The sequence below is a fragment of the Salvia miltiorrhiza genome, chromosome 6 (assembly GCF_028751815.1).
Source record: "Salvia miltiorrhiza cultivar Shanhuang (shh) chromosome 6, IMPLAD_Smil_shh, whole genome shotgun sequence".
NCBI lineage: Eukaryota > Viridiplantae > Streptophyta > Magnoliopsida > Lamiales > Lamiaceae > Salvia > Salvia miltiorrhiza.
Window position 1 is genome coordinate 10059886 of NC_080392.1, and position 17369 is coordinate 10077254.

At 34.0% G+C, this 17369-nt stretch overlaps 1 protein-coding gene across 1 annotated transcript; it reads right to left on the reverse strand.

Moving 5' to 3' along the window:
• Positions 1-12741: 12741 nt before the first annotated feature.
• On the reverse strand, positions 12742-17056 carry LOC130990469 (uncharacterized). The gene is made up of 6 exons (XM_057914700.1): positions 15999-17056; positions 15757-15824; positions 15491-15693; positions 15055-15426; positions 14190-14954; positions 12742-12861 (listed from the first exon to the last, which is right to left on the reverse strand). The coding sequence occupies exons 1-6, from the start codon at positions 17054-17056 to the stop codon at positions 12742-12744; spliced, it is 2586 nt and encodes an 861-aa protein (XP_057770683.1).
• Between the last annotated feature and the right edge of the window lie 313 nt (positions 17057-17369).

A 17369-nucleotide genomic window follows, 5' to 3' on the forward strand; every position in this document is an offset into this window, starting at 1 on the left:
TATAAACGAATTAAAATGATAAAATGGATAATATTTTTATGGTCGGATAGAATATTATGCAAGACATTTTGTTTTTACTAAGCTGATGTCACTACCTAATGTAATCAGATATTCTCCTATGAAAATAAAATTGTACATTTACTAAGAAGATTGCATACTTGCACCTTATATTATTTTAATATTCGGTAGGTTTTTAATCTAATATTTGGTAGATTTTAAAATTGATTACTTAAAGCACATGAATATGTTTTAATTTAAAATAATCCTATTAAATCTAATCATCAATTTTTTTTTATTATTATAGCAAAATAAATCTTATCCTACGTGGCATCGTATAATCACTCCATTCTAATTTCCTCAATTCTTATTTATTTATATATTTCTAATCATTTTTACATTACAGCAAAATAAATCCTATCCTACGTGGCATCGTATAATCACTTCATTCTAATTTTCCTCAATTCTCATTCATTCTTATTTATTTATACATTTCTAATCAATTTTTACATTTAAAAACTATTAGATAATCATATAAATTTATAGATAAATTCTATACTATTAAATAATCGTATAAAATTATTAGATAAAGTCTATACTATTAAATAATTGTATAAAACTATTAGATAAATCCAACATATCCATTTAATTATAAATCCTACATATCCATCTGATTATCTAAACCCAGCCAAATTAAAACACATTAGCACTTCGATGTCCATTCGTCTGTTTTCAAACGTCTGAAATCCCTCCCAACCTCATACCAACTTTTCTTATATATATTATCTCAATGACCAACAAGAACTCATCATGCCTCGCAATCCACCTTTATTTCACCCAAAAAATTTAACTTAATAAAATGATGGCATCCAGAATAGGAATCCTTATACCCACTTAATTGAGATTGTTCTAAGTGTGACTAAAACTTAAATACAGTATACTAATAAATTAATCCACGAAAAACAATCAATTCAAATGTCAATTCATTTTTTAGAAAAGATATTCTTCAACTAAATGTTATAAATAAATAAAATACATGCCTGATGAGTAAACTCTCAACACATCAAAGAAAAGATATGAAGAAGAAGAAGAAGAATGGAGCTAAGACCTGAGTATCACAAAGCAGAAAAGCCAGAATTTAACTTGTATTGATTTTTCAGATAAAAGATAGTGTGTTACAAATGACGATGGTTCCTCTATTTATAAGGATAAATTACAAGGAGGGTATAAAAATAAAATCCATCTTCACGCACTCTGCAAGTATTTCTGGCTTCCACATCCTAATCGGCCTTCACATTTCTCTTCCAACTGATTCTGCAAATCCCCAAGGTATAACATAATCTTGTTCTTGGTCCTCTAGTGGTCTTGACTGAGAAGTGGGTCAACGACCTCCTATCCTGTGAAAGAAGAACAATATAAATCCAGATAGAGTATATAAGATTTGGGGTATAACCGCAGCATTTATAAGATCGAGTAGGTCCTCTCAATTTTCGGACTTGAGTGCCACTGTGGCTGACTCAACTAGAAACACCTCTAAGTTGACTTGCAATAGAACAAGGACATCCTAGCAGTGATAAGTTGACCCAGTGTCATCTCTCAAGGAAGATCTTAAAGGGCAATTAGTTATGTCACGCGAAAACAGTAAACTAAGGATGATTAAACTAAAACATGGAAAGTAAATTAACGCGAATTAAACTTAACTAGGCAAAAAGGAATTATTAACTAATGCTTGTGATTTAAACTTAACTAAAAACTTAATCTTAAAATTATCTAGGCATGAAACTATTAAACCCTAGGCAAGAATTAAACGCATAAAAGTGAAAGAACTTGGAAATTAAATACTAACTATGAATTTAAATACTTGTAATTTAAAAGCTTCCAATCTAATGAGCATAAAACTAAATTACATAATTTAAAGTGCATAATTTAAATCGCAGAATTTAAAGAAAGCAACTAAAAACAAATAAATAAACTTAATTAAAGAATTACCGTAAATCGTCTCGAGAAGTAATCTGTCACGTAATTACAACTCTAAACGGGAACTAATCTAAAACATGAATTTAAAGAACTATAAACTAAACTAACTAGAACAGAAATCGAAACTAGAACTATGAAAGCAATAAACCTAAACTTTGGCTGCCTAGCGGAAACTAAAGATTAGGGCAAGGGGAATGTATATTTTACAATGAAAAGTATGGCCCTATTTATAGATTTCAAATCCATATGGATCACCATGGAAGTTGCCATGCAAAGCCGGACTCTAAAAGGAATAGAATCGTGCAAAGGAAGGTAACTTCCAGCTGTAACGTGCGCTCTGGGAAACACTCCTACTCTCGCCAACTTCGCAACTCTCGCCAGAGGAATGGATGATCTCTCTGGCATTCGCCAGAGGAACGGTGAATTCTCTGCTATCGCCAGAGGAACGGCGATTTCTCTGGCTTCTCTGACTATTGAGCGCTGGACTTTACTTCTCTGATGCTGGCGCTTCTTGGCAGAGGAATAGGTGATTCCTCTGCTTTTCGATTCCTCTGACTTTTGATTCCTCTGACTAGCGACTTCTCTGACTAGCGACTTCTCTGACTGGTGATTCCGCTGGCACTTATGATTCCTCTGGCATTTCGATTCCTCTGGCATTTCCGCACTCGCCTCGATTCCTCTGGCGCCTTGACTCCTCTGGCGCGGGCCTTCTCGGCTCTGGCATGGGGTTTCGCTTCTCTGACGTGCCAGAGTGGACACAAACATACGATTTTTAGCCCAAACTCTCCAAGATTTGCACTCTTCATCTCGAAAACCTAAATCTTCTGCAAAGCATAAAATACACCATAAAACGCACCAATTTCCAGAAGATTTGACTTAAAATAAGCACATGCAAACCCCTAAAATTAGAACAATTAGGCATAAATCAGTGGCATTTGGTAAAACCGTCCTCTCTTCTGATTCAGGATTCTCAGGGAGTATTACCATAGCACCTAGATCATTCTCTTACTTGCCACCGTGGCAAGTCTCATGACCTGTTCCTTAATTTCAATAAAATATCCTTTTTCCGCTTCTTTTATGTAATGGGGCCAAGAGTGTCTAAACCTGATATTTCTTCTCTGTCACCATAAAACCCATATGAAGTTAGATTTAGATATTTAAGGATTTGGAGAGGACGGATTGATGCAGGGTTCACTCCTCATCAATGCCTATGCCCAATCTATCTATATTATATACTCTTTCCGTCCCCAAAATAAGTTCCTCTTTGGGGACGACACGGGTTTTAAGGAAAAATGGTAAATTGTATTGATAGTGGAGAAAAATATGTTATAATTAGTATTGAGAGTGGTGAAAATGTGAAAAAATATTATAATTAGTATTGGGAGTGGTGAAAAAGTAAAAAGTAAGAATAAATAAAGTATTATTAGTGGTGGGGTAGTTGTCCAAAAATGGAAAGAAAGAAAAAAAGAGGAACTTATTTGGGGGACATCCCAAAAAGGAAAAAGAGAAACTTATTTCAGGGACGGATGAAGTATATAATAGCAAAATAAATCTTATCCTACGTGGCGCCGTATAATCACTCTATTTTAATTTTCTTCAATTTTCATTCATTCTTATTTTTTTTTTCTAAATTTTTAATCAATTTCCATATCTAAAAAAGATTTATACTCCCTCCGTCCCGCGAATCTTGACACGTTTGGGTTCGACACGGAAATTAAGGAGTTGTAGATTAGTGTTTTAAGTGTGTAATTAATAAAGTATAAAATTGATAAAGTAGGAGAGAGAAGGTAATAAAAGTGATAAAGTAGGAGAGAGAATATAATAAATGTGATAAAGTAGGAGATAGAATGTAATAATTATTGCCCAAAAAGGAAACGTGTCAAGATTCGTGGGACGGCCCAAAAAAGAAAACGTGTCAAGATTCGTGGGACGGAGGGAGTATTTATATTTGTATTTTATTTTATTATATAATATTAGTTTAAATTTATCACATCATACTCACAAATTAATATGTATATATATAATACATTTATATTAGATGTATTTACTTAAATAATTAACTATATATATATATATATATATATATATATATATAGGGGGCGGTTATTCAATAAACCACCCTTATTTTAAGAATTACGAACCAACAAAAATGCATAAATTTTATGTATAACACGCATAAATAAACTGTATAAAGGCATGAATTGCGAAAAATAATTTTTTGCTACCTTTGGGATTCGAACTCAGGACCATAAATTTATCCAACAAGGTGATGAATCAACCGTAGATCTTGATGATCTAAGGGCTGAAAATGGTTTCTAATTTATATTTTAAGAAGCGTTCTTATTTTAGTCTTCCCCTATATATATATATATATATATATATATATATATATATATATATATATGATTGAATATGATTTCAAATTTGACGATGTTGTTTAAAGTTTGAGACGAAATTATTCTCATAACTTAATTATAGTTTCACAAATTCTAGATAAAATGATATTCACAAGTAAGTTATAATCTTCAAGTTCCATACAAGATGATGCTCAAAATTCAGATGTGGTATTTCAAACTCCAAAGAATATGGTTTTCAAAATTTTGACGTTCAAATGTCATACGTAGTCTTTAGAGCTCCATATGATTATCTGGTCTTATTAGGTCCATATGAGATGATACTCAGATGACATATATATGTTTAATTAAATTATTTCTTATCCGTCAAATTTAAAGAATTTGAACAAACTTAATACTCCCTCCGTCCCCCAAACATCTTCCTAAGAGAGAATGACACATGTTTTAATAAAAGTTAGTTATCTATTTGATAAGTGGAGAATGAGTCCCACAAAAAGTGAAATTATAAGAGTGATAGTTAGTGAAAGTGGAGAATGAGTTCCACAAAAGGTGAAATTATAAGAATAATAATTAGTGAAATTGTTTCCAAAAATAGATTAGGAAGATGTTTTGGGGACGAACCAAAATAATAATAATAAAAAAAGGAAAATGTTTGAGGGACGGAGAGAGTAAATATTGTCGATATACGATTAACAGCAGATGTGACACATTAATTGTACATTGTATCATACTTTAAATTTACATATTTTTTACAATCTTCAATCCCACATCAACTTTTTATAAACTTCATCAAATGAATATTTATATAAAAATGTATTTCTATTATCACAACCTACATTTAATTGGCGAAAGTAATTAAGATTAATATTATTTCAAATATTGTATTACTAATTTAATTTGATCATATCAAATTAATTAAAGAAATAATTTATATATAAACTATTTCATATGCTATAGTAATAAAAAGGAGTAACATAAAATAATTATAAATGATGACATAAAATAATTCCCGTCGAATTTCGACGGATTGAACGCTGGTTATTGTAACATCAAGATTTGTAACTTTCAGTTCGCTAAATACAATTGGTCCCATTATTAAACTTTGGACTATCTAAATCATCTCTGATTCTCCCTCCCAAAATATATAAATAAATAACTTCAACTGTGTTTTTGTCTAATCACACGACTTTATGTTATTTTGCGTATTAAAAAATGTCCACAAAATACGCTTAGCGATCTCATTAAAAGAATGAAAGGTATGAAATACCTCGTCTTTTTTAGGGAATAAAATAGCTTGTTTGTTGGCCAAACGATTCACTTATATTCAAACTTCATTTTTTTTAAAACAGAATATTCAAACTTGATTAGAACAAATGGAATTTACGTAATCAACGTTATCTTCCTCTTTTTCTTTTTTCTTTTCTTTAAAGGAAAAAAAGTATAACAAGGAAATAATTTTTTTTTTTTTTTTTGAGGTAAAGGAAAGAAATATATTGCAATAGAAGAAAAGTTTTTAGATAATTCGAGCAACTCCCGACCTATATTTGTTAGTATTTATTTAGAAAGTTTATTTGGGCTTTATTTAATTACTCATAAACTAGTTAAGTTCAGTCTTACAATTCAACTGATTTGATGCATTGCTTGTAGGCAAACTCCTTAATATACTGGGGAATCAGCTTAAACTATAATAAAAGTGTATTTCTATTAAATGATTTTTTACATATTTGCATTGGAGAATTACACAAAGCATACAAATTAATTCGAGCAAAATAAAAGTATAAGGCTATCAGCAATTTTAATAAGAGTTAGCTGGAAAGCACATTACTCCCTATTAGTCAGTTAAATAACTATACTAATTATGCTGCTTTTACTTTGATGGATAAATTTATCCATGGAAAAAGAAAGATAACAAAAATCTATACCTTAAAATGTCTCATTTCTTTTCCAACATTTGACACACAAAAGAAATATTCACAATTTTTCTTCTTTCTTTTCGTTTCAAAGATGGATAATATTATCCACTCAAAAATGGATGAATAATATTAACTTAAAAAAAACTAAATGCTAAAAAAAATTGTATGTCCTGGTTATAATCTATCCAACAATGAAATAATTAACCTAAAATATAATAAAATTAAGTTAGTCTTTGTGCCTTTATTGAATGTAAATGGGGATAAAATGGATTAATGGGCGGGTAGGAAATGGGCGACTTTGACTTGTGTAGATACCTGTGTGTGTGTGTGAGAGAGAGAGAGGGAGAGGGAGAGAGAGAGAGAGAGAGAGAGAGAGAGAGAGAGAGAGAGACGTCTCTTCTTCTGACTAATTGGTGCTGGTGTGTTTATCGTTTGGGATGCGACGTTATTCGAATAAGTTGAATGTGCTAATAAATTAGATAGATTTGAATAAATTGAATGTGGTAATAAATTACGAATACTCATGATTTTGCTTTAACACTTTGAGTAGTGTTGCCAAGGGCCGACCGGAACCGGCGGTTCGACCCTGAACCGGCCCGCCGGTCAACGGTTCCGGCCCGGACCGTTGACCAACGGGCCGGTTCAGGGCCGAACCGCCATTTATCCGGGCCGGTTAAGGTTCATAGGGTTGCCAACCCTGAACCGCCGGTCCGGCCCGCCGGTTCGGCCCTGAACCGCCGGGCCCGGTCAATTTTTTATTTTTTTTTTAATTTTATATTCAAATCCTAATAATTTTAACTAAATGTAGTTTCACTATTTATAGTGTACTACACATGGTAGAAAATCCTACATTTTTCAATGTGGGATAATGTAGCTTCACTATTTATAGTGTACTACACATGGTAGAGAATCCTACATTTTTCAATGTGGGATAATGTAGCTTCACTATTTATAGTGTACTACACATGGTAGAGAATCCTACATTTTTCAATGTAGGATAATGTAGCTTCACTATCTATAATGTACTACGCATTATAAAGAATCCTACATTTTTCAATGTGGGATCACTCAACCTAACTTATAAATATATAACTTATATTCATGTAATAACTTATAACTTCTAAATATATAACTTATAAATATGTAACTTATAACTTATAAGGTCTAGGGATCAATTAGTTAGTATTAGTTAGTTTACTTATTCAATTTTAAAGATTATGTAATTTGTATCCTTGTAATATTCTTTTGGTACGTAGAATAAATTCAATAAAGATATCTATTTTTATGAATTCATTTGAATTTTTGGTTGTCAATGTGTTAATTATTTTTCCTTTATTTTATTTCAATTCAATTCTCATGTAATATATTATAACTTATAAATATATAACTTATAACTTATAATTTATAAATATATAACTTATAACTTATAACTTAGAAATATACCTGGCACCATCAATTGACATATGTATGCCTTTGATAACGTGCCTTAGTTATATACTTATATCAAACATTTGAAAACATATATTTTTTGTAATAGAGAGTCAATTGATTAATTTTATGTTACTTTTCATCGTTGATTCTTGACTCCCTTTTATGAACACTCTATAGAAAAATTAATTAATCATTAATTGAGGGCCTAAAAAAATATTAATTGATTTTGATTACTAATATTTTTTTGAAAGTCATACCTGACGGTTCATTTGATGGGTTTTCTCCCATAATTTAATGTTAGTCCAACAATTTGATTGAGAGAAGAGGGGTTTCAAAATTAGTAAAAGTAATTATGTCAAATCTACTAAAAAACACATTATTTTAAATAAGTGTGCCATGATACATCCATTCGAATAAAAATTTGATATATTAATAAAGAGGCCTTGAATTCATTTCCCCCATCTCCCAATTCAAATAAAAAAATGTAACCATTATACCTTCACGCCATTAGACAAATTAAAAAGACCAATGAATGATTAAGAATGAAAGTCTATATATGCTATAGATAATTTAAGTTGAGTGATCTCACATTGAAAAATATAGGATTATTTACAATGTGTACTACAATATAAATAGTGAAGCTACATTAAGTTAAAATTATCCCACATTGAAAAATGTAGGATTCTCTACAATGTGTAGTACACTATAAATAGGAAGCTACATTAAGTTGAAATTGTCCCACATTGAAAAATGTAGGATTCTCTACAATGTGTAGTACACTATAAATAGTGAAGCTTCATTAAGTTGAAATTATCCCACATTGAAAAATGTAGGATTCTCTACAATGTGTAGTACACTATAAATAGAGAACCTACATTTGATTAAAATTAAAATATTATTTAAGTTAGGTAATTTCAAAATTTTTCAAAAAAAAAAAAAAAAGAGGAAAAGCCCAAGAACCGCCGGTTTTTAGCCCGGAACTGCCGGTTTTCGGCCCGGCCCGGAACTGCCGGTTCAGGGTCCGAAAACCGGCCCTTCAAATTTTAGGCGGGCCGGTTCAGGTTCATGAATTTTTCGAACCTGAACCGCCGGTTCGGGCCCGGAACCGGCTGTTCCTGAACCGGTGGCAGCCCTAACTTTGAGACAGTAATATCTGTAATGGCGTGTAGTGGCATGACACACAAGTACAAGTGTAATAGAGTTGATTAGTGCAATGCATAGATTTTTTTTTTTTTTTTATAACAACACCTTCAAAGGGTGAGGGGTTAGACAGACCCCTCAATCTATAGATAAACTCATAAACATCAACCATTGTCTCATACAAGTTGCTGCCCAAAAGTGACAGTGCTCAGTAGAAACAACAAAGAGAAACATGACATGAATAGAGCAAAAACAAAAATAAATATAACTCAAAAATGGTTACATTCAGAATATATGTTTATTATAGATTTAAGCTCAAATTATATTTATAACTGTCTAGATTCACAAGTTTTTTTTGTTCCCTTTTAAAAAAAAACATGATCAATAATGATTCCTCATTTCCTTCTTTGATGATTCGAATCCACAACCTATTTATTGAAGTACAAGCGTCTTACCAACTGAGTTGTGCTTCATTGTCTTCATAAGTTTATTTGGTATAATTGAATTTAAACTAGCTTTCAAAATTTAAATGTTAATTATTTAAAGGATAAATATATTTCTTTGTAATATTTATAAATTCATCATTTATCTAGAAACTAATTAAATTCAAATAAATATATAATTTGATATACTTATAACATTATAAGAGCATAAATTATCGAAAGTTAATAATTTTATATTTTCAACTTTTTTATAAGATTCAACTCAGGTTCATTTTAAATAAAAATACACATGGAGTGGACTGATTTTCCAAAGCAACATACACTAATGGTTCTGTCATTTAACTATTAGCAAATGTTAGATTGTGATACAAAATTGCATGTTTAAGTATATATTATTTGGATGTTATTGATAATAAATTTTAGGGGTAATTGCCTGTAAATTTCTAACGTTTCCACGGAATTGGTTTAAGTAAAAGAAAATACTTCAAAGAAACTAACCATTTTCTGAGAACATCTGCAGAAACGCCGCAGAGGATTTTTTTCAGTTTGAGATGTATCGATTTTGGCTGGGATTTTATGCTCACAAACAGGAACCCCTTCATTGAACTTCGAATTTCCACTGGATTGTGAAGACGACATAGCAAGATGATGAAAGCCACAATCTAATCAGTCGAATTTTTAGGGGATGTGAAATGGGCTACGAATCTTCCACGATTCCCTACTGATTCGCACTCTTTTCTCTGAATTCGTCGATGAACCCTAGAAAATCGACCCTAATCGAAGAAATGAGTTTGGGAATTGAAATGTGAATGCTTAAACTGACACTAAACGACGCCGTTTCTACTTAATGAAAACGGCGTCGTTTTCTTTACAATTTCCGGCATCCTACAGTGCACATTCCGGTGCCACGGTGTCATTTTCCGGTGCCACGTCAATTAAAATTTGGGGGAAACCGGTCGCCGGATAAATTCCAGACGAAAACTAAAGGTTAGGTATTTAAAAGAAGAAAAATAAAAAAGGTGCAAAAACCAATTCCGTGGAAACGTTAGGAATTTACAGGCAATTACCCCTAAATTTTAAAACACATGAATAATTTGGGCATTTTAGATAATTTTCTCCTTTTCTAATTACTCTCATTTGTTATACAAATAAGTTTTAAAAATCAAGCTCCTGCTTAATTTCAACAAATGAGTCAAAATTTAACAATATCTAGCTACTAGAAAGCTACATTCTACTTAATTTATTTGATAATGAAAATGCACATCTATTGATCTTTCCGCGCCAAGTGGTTAAAATAGTTTTCGGAATGAGAAAAGTTGAAGAAAAATATGACTCATTTTTATACTACGATTCATGAGAATTCTCACAGAATCGATCACCTACCCACCGCGGGCAAGCATAACATGCCCACCACTGATGTGGCAATTTTAATTAAGAAAGAGAATTAATAAATCTTACTCTAATTAAAATTATCTTACTATAATTACAATTGTCACATCATAGTGGGCACGTTATGCATGTCCACGGTGGGTAGGTGATCGTTTCTAAGAATTCTCATTGTATGATATTGATACTATTCACATGAATTTAGTGTTTTTATTTTTTTTAATTCAGTCAATCTTGGAAAAGAATTTGCAGCAGACAAATCCATCTTCTCTCGTATTCTTCTTTGCAGAAAATTGGCTCTGGGCCCAATTCATTTGATCACACACTCTAAAATATTCTACAAGAGAAAATTAGTCAAGTTAATTATTTATTTTAATTAAGGAAATCTACCAAATAAATCATCAATTATTTCAACGTCATTTTTAAAAGTTGAAAATTTATAGTATTTGTTCTTTTAATTAGAACTCAAATCCAATTTTTGGCAATCGCAAAATCATCTTCTCTTGTTAAATTCTCCATCGTTACTCAATCAAGATCATTCAAACCATAAAACAAAACGTTCTACCTTTCAAAAAAAAAAACGTTCCTCTTTTTAAGAACATGAAGGTGCAAAACTTAATTTGATTCCTAGATCTTGGCAAGAGGCCTGAAAACATATATGACTTTTATGTCGAACTCAATTTGCATGCATTTTTTTTTTCTTTAGTTGCTTTTAGGCTTATTTGTGAATGTCTTTAAATCCTTGGAGGAAAATATAATTTCTTGATCTCCATTAGACATTGATTTAAACTTGATAATGTTAATCCTGATCAGGGTTTTCATCTTAATTATTTTCGAATCAAACGTTGACTTGGATGACTTTGACGAAGAACGCATAGCTTTCTTTACAGAGAACTCCTTGATTGTCGAAGAATATATCAGAGTAATAGACTTGTGTTTCAATTCTTGAGCTCTTCAAATTATTTCTCATATGTTTTGACTTCTCCAATAACCTCTATTTATAGGTGAAAAGTGAACTTGTGGGCAAAGATGAAGTGATTTTGATTGGCTGCTCATAATTTGTATTTAATTATCTACATAAAATCTTTAATATTTTATATAGATTTGACACATGTCGCCTTTTGATTGGCCAACAAATCCACATAACCTATATAGGGTTACGCTAAAATAAGAACCAAGTTTAAGCTATAAAATAAGATCCATCGTAGACCCTTGAATTTTATTAATTCCACGGTCAGATCTTCAGTTCATAATTAATCTGTAGCTAAATAACGTTAGAATAGGTATTAGGGTAGTTAAGTAATTATATAATTATAATAACCATCTCATCCTTTAATTAAGGGATCACGATTAGACCAAATACTAACATTCCAAAATGAAAAAATCTTCACTAAATAATACACGTACAAGTAGGTTAAAAAATCTTCACTAAATTCATAGATATTCCTAGCTACTGAATCATGCATTATTCTTATAGTTTTAATTAGAATTCATTACGAAATAGGTTTTCTAATAACTCTGTATTTGTTTTGCTAGCATCTTTGTACGAATTTTGCATTAACAATGTATGAATTAATTATCACTAATATTTTATTATATTTAATTAAATTTCTTTTATTCTTTCTACAGTTTCGAAAAATATTAATCAAAAAAAAAAAAAATTCAGTTCTTCAGCTTACATACGAATTTTGCATTAACAATGAATGAATTATTGGATTATGAATTAACTAAAATGCAACTATGTACGAATTTTGCATTACCAATGTATGAATGATTGGATTATAAATTAATTAACAAATACGCAACAATGTACGAATTTTACATTAACAATGTATAAATTATTCGTACAGTTTCAACATTAAATTCATACTCATCCATTACAACATGAAGTTAGTATAAACATATGAATTATTTAGTGAAACTATATGCATAATATAGTAATATGCTGAAATTGCAGATAAATCCTCGGCCCCAGTTGAACGCCGCACAGAGCGCGGCCTGGTCTCCAAGTTGCTTCCAATAGCGCCGCCACAGTCTGCCCATAGCTCCAGTTCAGCCGAACGCCGTCAGCGCCGCCCTGCGCATATCTGCCACGCCTCCTCACACCAAGTCCCTGTCTTCGTTTATCCACGCAACATCTCTATTCGCCGCTCCTGCACACAACGCCGGATCCAAACGCCGAGCAGTAGCGCCGCCACCACTACAACTCACGCTCATGTTCTAATAAATGAATGTGGTTTCATACTTATAACATATCAGAATTATTATCTTATTAATATTAATATTTTAGAAAGGGCCAAATAAAGACTGAAAAAAAATATTATTTGCAAGAATTTATTGATTTTAAGGTATAATTATGAAAGTTATATCATACATAGGCATCTTACATATTACTCTCTTTGTTCATGATACCGTTTCACTTTTGCTATTTTGGTCGTCCTGACTCGTTCATGATATATATCGTTTCCACTTCCATTTATAGCAGTAGGATTCACAAACTTCCACTAACAACAATAATGGAACCCAAATTCACTCACAACAATATGACTACTAATCACCACTTTATCACTATTATAAATTATTATTCACCACTTTCTTAATGTCATCCACAAAGTGAAACGAAACGATATTGATATCACTATTATCAACTACTATTCACTACTTTCTTAATGTCATCTACAAAGTAGAACGAAACAAAATCATTCACTACTTTCTTAATGTCATCCACAAAGTAGAACGAAACGAAATTGTGGACGGAGTGAATATATATTAAGTTCATTCAAAAGTTGAATCATCACAACTCTATCATAATTTGGTGGGTTTGTTTGTCGTCATCAAATTGAATTAACATGGTGAAAAACGAATGACAAATTAAAACATTAACATGATAATATGGTTGTGGACGTAGGAGAGATATCTCCAAATCATGTTAAAAATCCTTTGTGTTTTTTATCTGCTTTCAGTTTTTCCTTCTTTTTTTTATAAGAAAAGTAAATAAAATAGAACGAAAGAAGGCACCAGTAGTGCCAAGAAGATTACAAACTCAACGGGGATTCAACATTCGACATCCAACTATGAATCCCAATTTCATCATCAACAAAACTAAAAATTCTACCCCAACTCCACATTCTAGCTTCGATTTCTCCTAGCAAGTTTGCACTCTCCCATCTTTTGTTCTCAAATCTACTCTCATTATGCATTTTCCAAATAAGCCAAGTAGTACAACACCAAAGAGCCATCAAGAACTTCTTATTTCTTTTCCGACCACTCAAACTAGTGAAGAACTGAAAATGCGCGGGCACATCTTGTGGCTGCGCCACACTAACTCCGAGCCATTGAAAGATTGCTTCCCATACCTTTGAAGTCTTTGGGCAGTGGATCAGCACGTGGTTCGTGGATTCCTGACGATGAAAACAGGCGTTACATCCCACTTCGACTTCACACAACATCACGTTTTTTCTCAAGAGATTGTCACACGTCGGAATTCTGTTCTTCAAAATTCTCCATGCGGTAAGCTTGACTTTGTTTGGTATAGGGATCTTCCACACCTTCATACTAGTATCAATTTCCTCCACCACCTCCGTTGTCTCGTTTGCTTGTTCTTTAATAACTTCATAAGCGGACTTGGTTGAAAAGCCTCTCCCGGTGTCGCCTTTCCATGTCCATCCGTCCTTGTTACCTGCACAAAGTTTAATTCCAGAAACAAGACTAACCAGCTCCGAGACTCCTTTCCTTTCTCTCTCAAACAACTCTCTTCTCCACCTCAATTCCCAACACCAGCCTGTATCGGTCCATTTCCCAACTTCACAAATTGCAGCTTCTTTGTTCACACTCAACTGATAAAGTCTAGGAAAAGAAAACTTCAAAGGCTTTTGACCAACCCACCAATGACTCCAAAATTTAAAGAGCTTCCCATCCCCCACCTTTGGCTTCAAATTTTGAAAAAACCAATTATCGCTCGCACCACCCGCCGCAGAAACAATCTTCGGCCACCACCCCTCTCTAAATCTACCTTTCCCCACGCTTTCCAGACCTGTCTCTCCCCACTCGACCTCACCATAAATGGACCTAACAATTCTAGCCCAAAGAAGGTCCCTTCCTATAAGGTACCGCCACAACCATTTAACAACAAGTGCCTGATTAAACCACTCAATATTTTTAAGCCCCAAGCCTCCTTCTACTTTTGAAGCACAAAGCACCTTCCACTTCACCCAAGCAATCACACTTTTACTAGCACCCCCTCCCCACAGAAAATTACCAAGTAAAGCATTTAAAGAACTCACAGTTGATTTTGGTAAATATGTAAAAGAGAGCTGGTAAATCGGTATGGATTGGAGTACAGCCTTCACCAAGGTCACACGGCCCGCGAGAGAGAACTTCCCATTTTTCTCACGAATCGATTTTCTTTCTCACCTTCTCAACCAAATAGTTCCAATCAGCGACCTTTTTGCCCTTGCTGCCCACTTTAATACTGAGATAATTGAAAGGTAAGGAGCCAACATCACATCCTAAAACAGCCGCCATCCTCTCAATCTTACCATCCTCGACCCCGACTCCGAAGAGACAATATTTTTTAAAATTCACGGCAAGCCCTGACAGTAGCTGAAACACTCTGAGAATCCTTTTAATTGCCACTGCATTCCTTTCTTCATCCTCCATCAAGAAGACCGTTTCATCGGCATATTGGAGATGCGAAATTGTAATGTTGTCATTTCCCACCTTAGCCGGCTGAATCAGCTCCTTCTCTACAGCTCTCGAAATCAAAGAGTGCATGGAGCCCCTCCGCTGCAACAAGGAAGAGAAACGGGGAAAGCGGATCCCCTTGCCGTAATCCTCTTTCTAAACTCACCTCACCAGATGGGGAGCCATTCACCAAAATATTCGTCGTCGCCGAGGAGATACAACCTCGGATCCATTTTCTCCATAATGGCTCAAAATTCATTCTTTCAAGCATTAAATCCAAAAAATCCCACTCGACGGAGTCGTAGGCTTTCGCGAAGTCCACCTTAAAGATAATCCTCCCCTTTCTCTTCTTCGAAGCCTCCGCAATTGCTTCATTTAGAACCACCACCCCATCAAGAATGTATCACCCGCAAATGAAGGCACTTTGATTACCCGAAGTAACTGAATCCATAACCTTTTTCATCCTATTCGCCAGAACCTTCGCAATGACTTTATAGAGGCTACAAATAAGTGAAATAGGTCTAAACTCCTCAAGCGAGCAAGCTCCTTCTTTTTTAGGGATGAGAACGATGAATGAGGAGTTACATCCCCGAGGGATTTTGCCATTGGAGTGAAATTCAGTCATCACCTTTAAAAATTCTTTCTTGATAATCTTCCATGACGTTTTCCAAAACTTGAAGTTAAAGCCATCTGGTCCCGGGCTCTTGTCACCGTCACAGCTCCAAATGGCCTCTTTAATTTCTGCTTCCGAAAAGGGTTTGATCAGCTCCGCATTACTTGCTGTAGAAATTTTTTGAGCAGTGAAATCTCCCGGTAGCGTAGGTAGGACGCGCGGCGTCTTCTTGAAGTGATTCTCGAAGAACGTTTTGACCTTCTCCTTAATAATCTTTGGATCCTCGATCCAGCTACCCTCATCAGTAAGCCCTGCAATTTCATTCTTCTTTCTTCTCCCAACAATTGCTTTGTGGTAAAAACTAGTATCCAGATCGCCCTCCTTAACCCATTTGACTTTCGCCTTTTGTTGGAGAAGACTACATTTTTCCTTGGATTTAAGGATAATCTTTGCTCGCAATTCATTCCTCCTGATTGTCTCGCTCTCATCAAGACCAAAGGTGTCATCAATAATGTCAAGCTCCTGTAGTTCATCCTTAAGCTCTGTCAAGCCGTGCTCAATGTTGCCATAAATCCTCAGATTCCACTCTTTCAAAGCAAACTTAATCAATTTCAATTTCTCTTTGAACACAAAGCAGCTCCATCCTTCAATCTTAGCTTCATCCCAAGTTTTCCTTACCAACTCACTAAAATCTGGGTGGGAGAGCCAAGAGTTGAGGAACCTAAAAGGTTTGGGTCCCCAATTCTTAGTTTTTGTAGTCAAGAAAATCGGGCAATGGTCCGACACTGATCTCTGGAGCCCCCTTCCGACTGTGTCCGGCCATTCCTGCATCCATCTCTCGTTGACCAAAAATCTGTCCAGTTTGCTCTTGCATCCACCACTAGGTTGATACCACGTAAACTTTCTCCCTTGTGTTCTGATTTCCAGCAGATTACTTTGCCGAATGAAAGCGTAAAAAAACCTTGCATCTGCTTGGTTGAAGACAACACCTTTCCCCACCCTTTCTCCCGGATCACGCACTGCATTGAAGTCGCCAAGAATACACAGGCATGAGTCTTTGTTTTTAAGAGCAATGAAATGTAATACATCCCACAAAGACTCCTTCTCGGTGCTTCCCATGGGCGCATACACATTAACAAAACAACATTGCAGGACGCCTTGTAGCCAAATCCCATTAACAATAACAGCCCCCGCCAAATTCCATTTACTAGTTGCCACAAACTTATCCTTGTTCCAAACCGACAAGATTCCACCCGATCTGCCTTCTGACTCCCTCACAACCTAATCAAAATTACTCACCCCCACCACTTATCACACATCGAAGAACAAAAGTTTTCCATTTTGGTTTTCTGAACAAAACACAAGTCTAAAGCATTTTTCCTAACCAGCTCTCCGATGTCACTCTGTTTGATGAAACTCCCCAAGCCTCTCC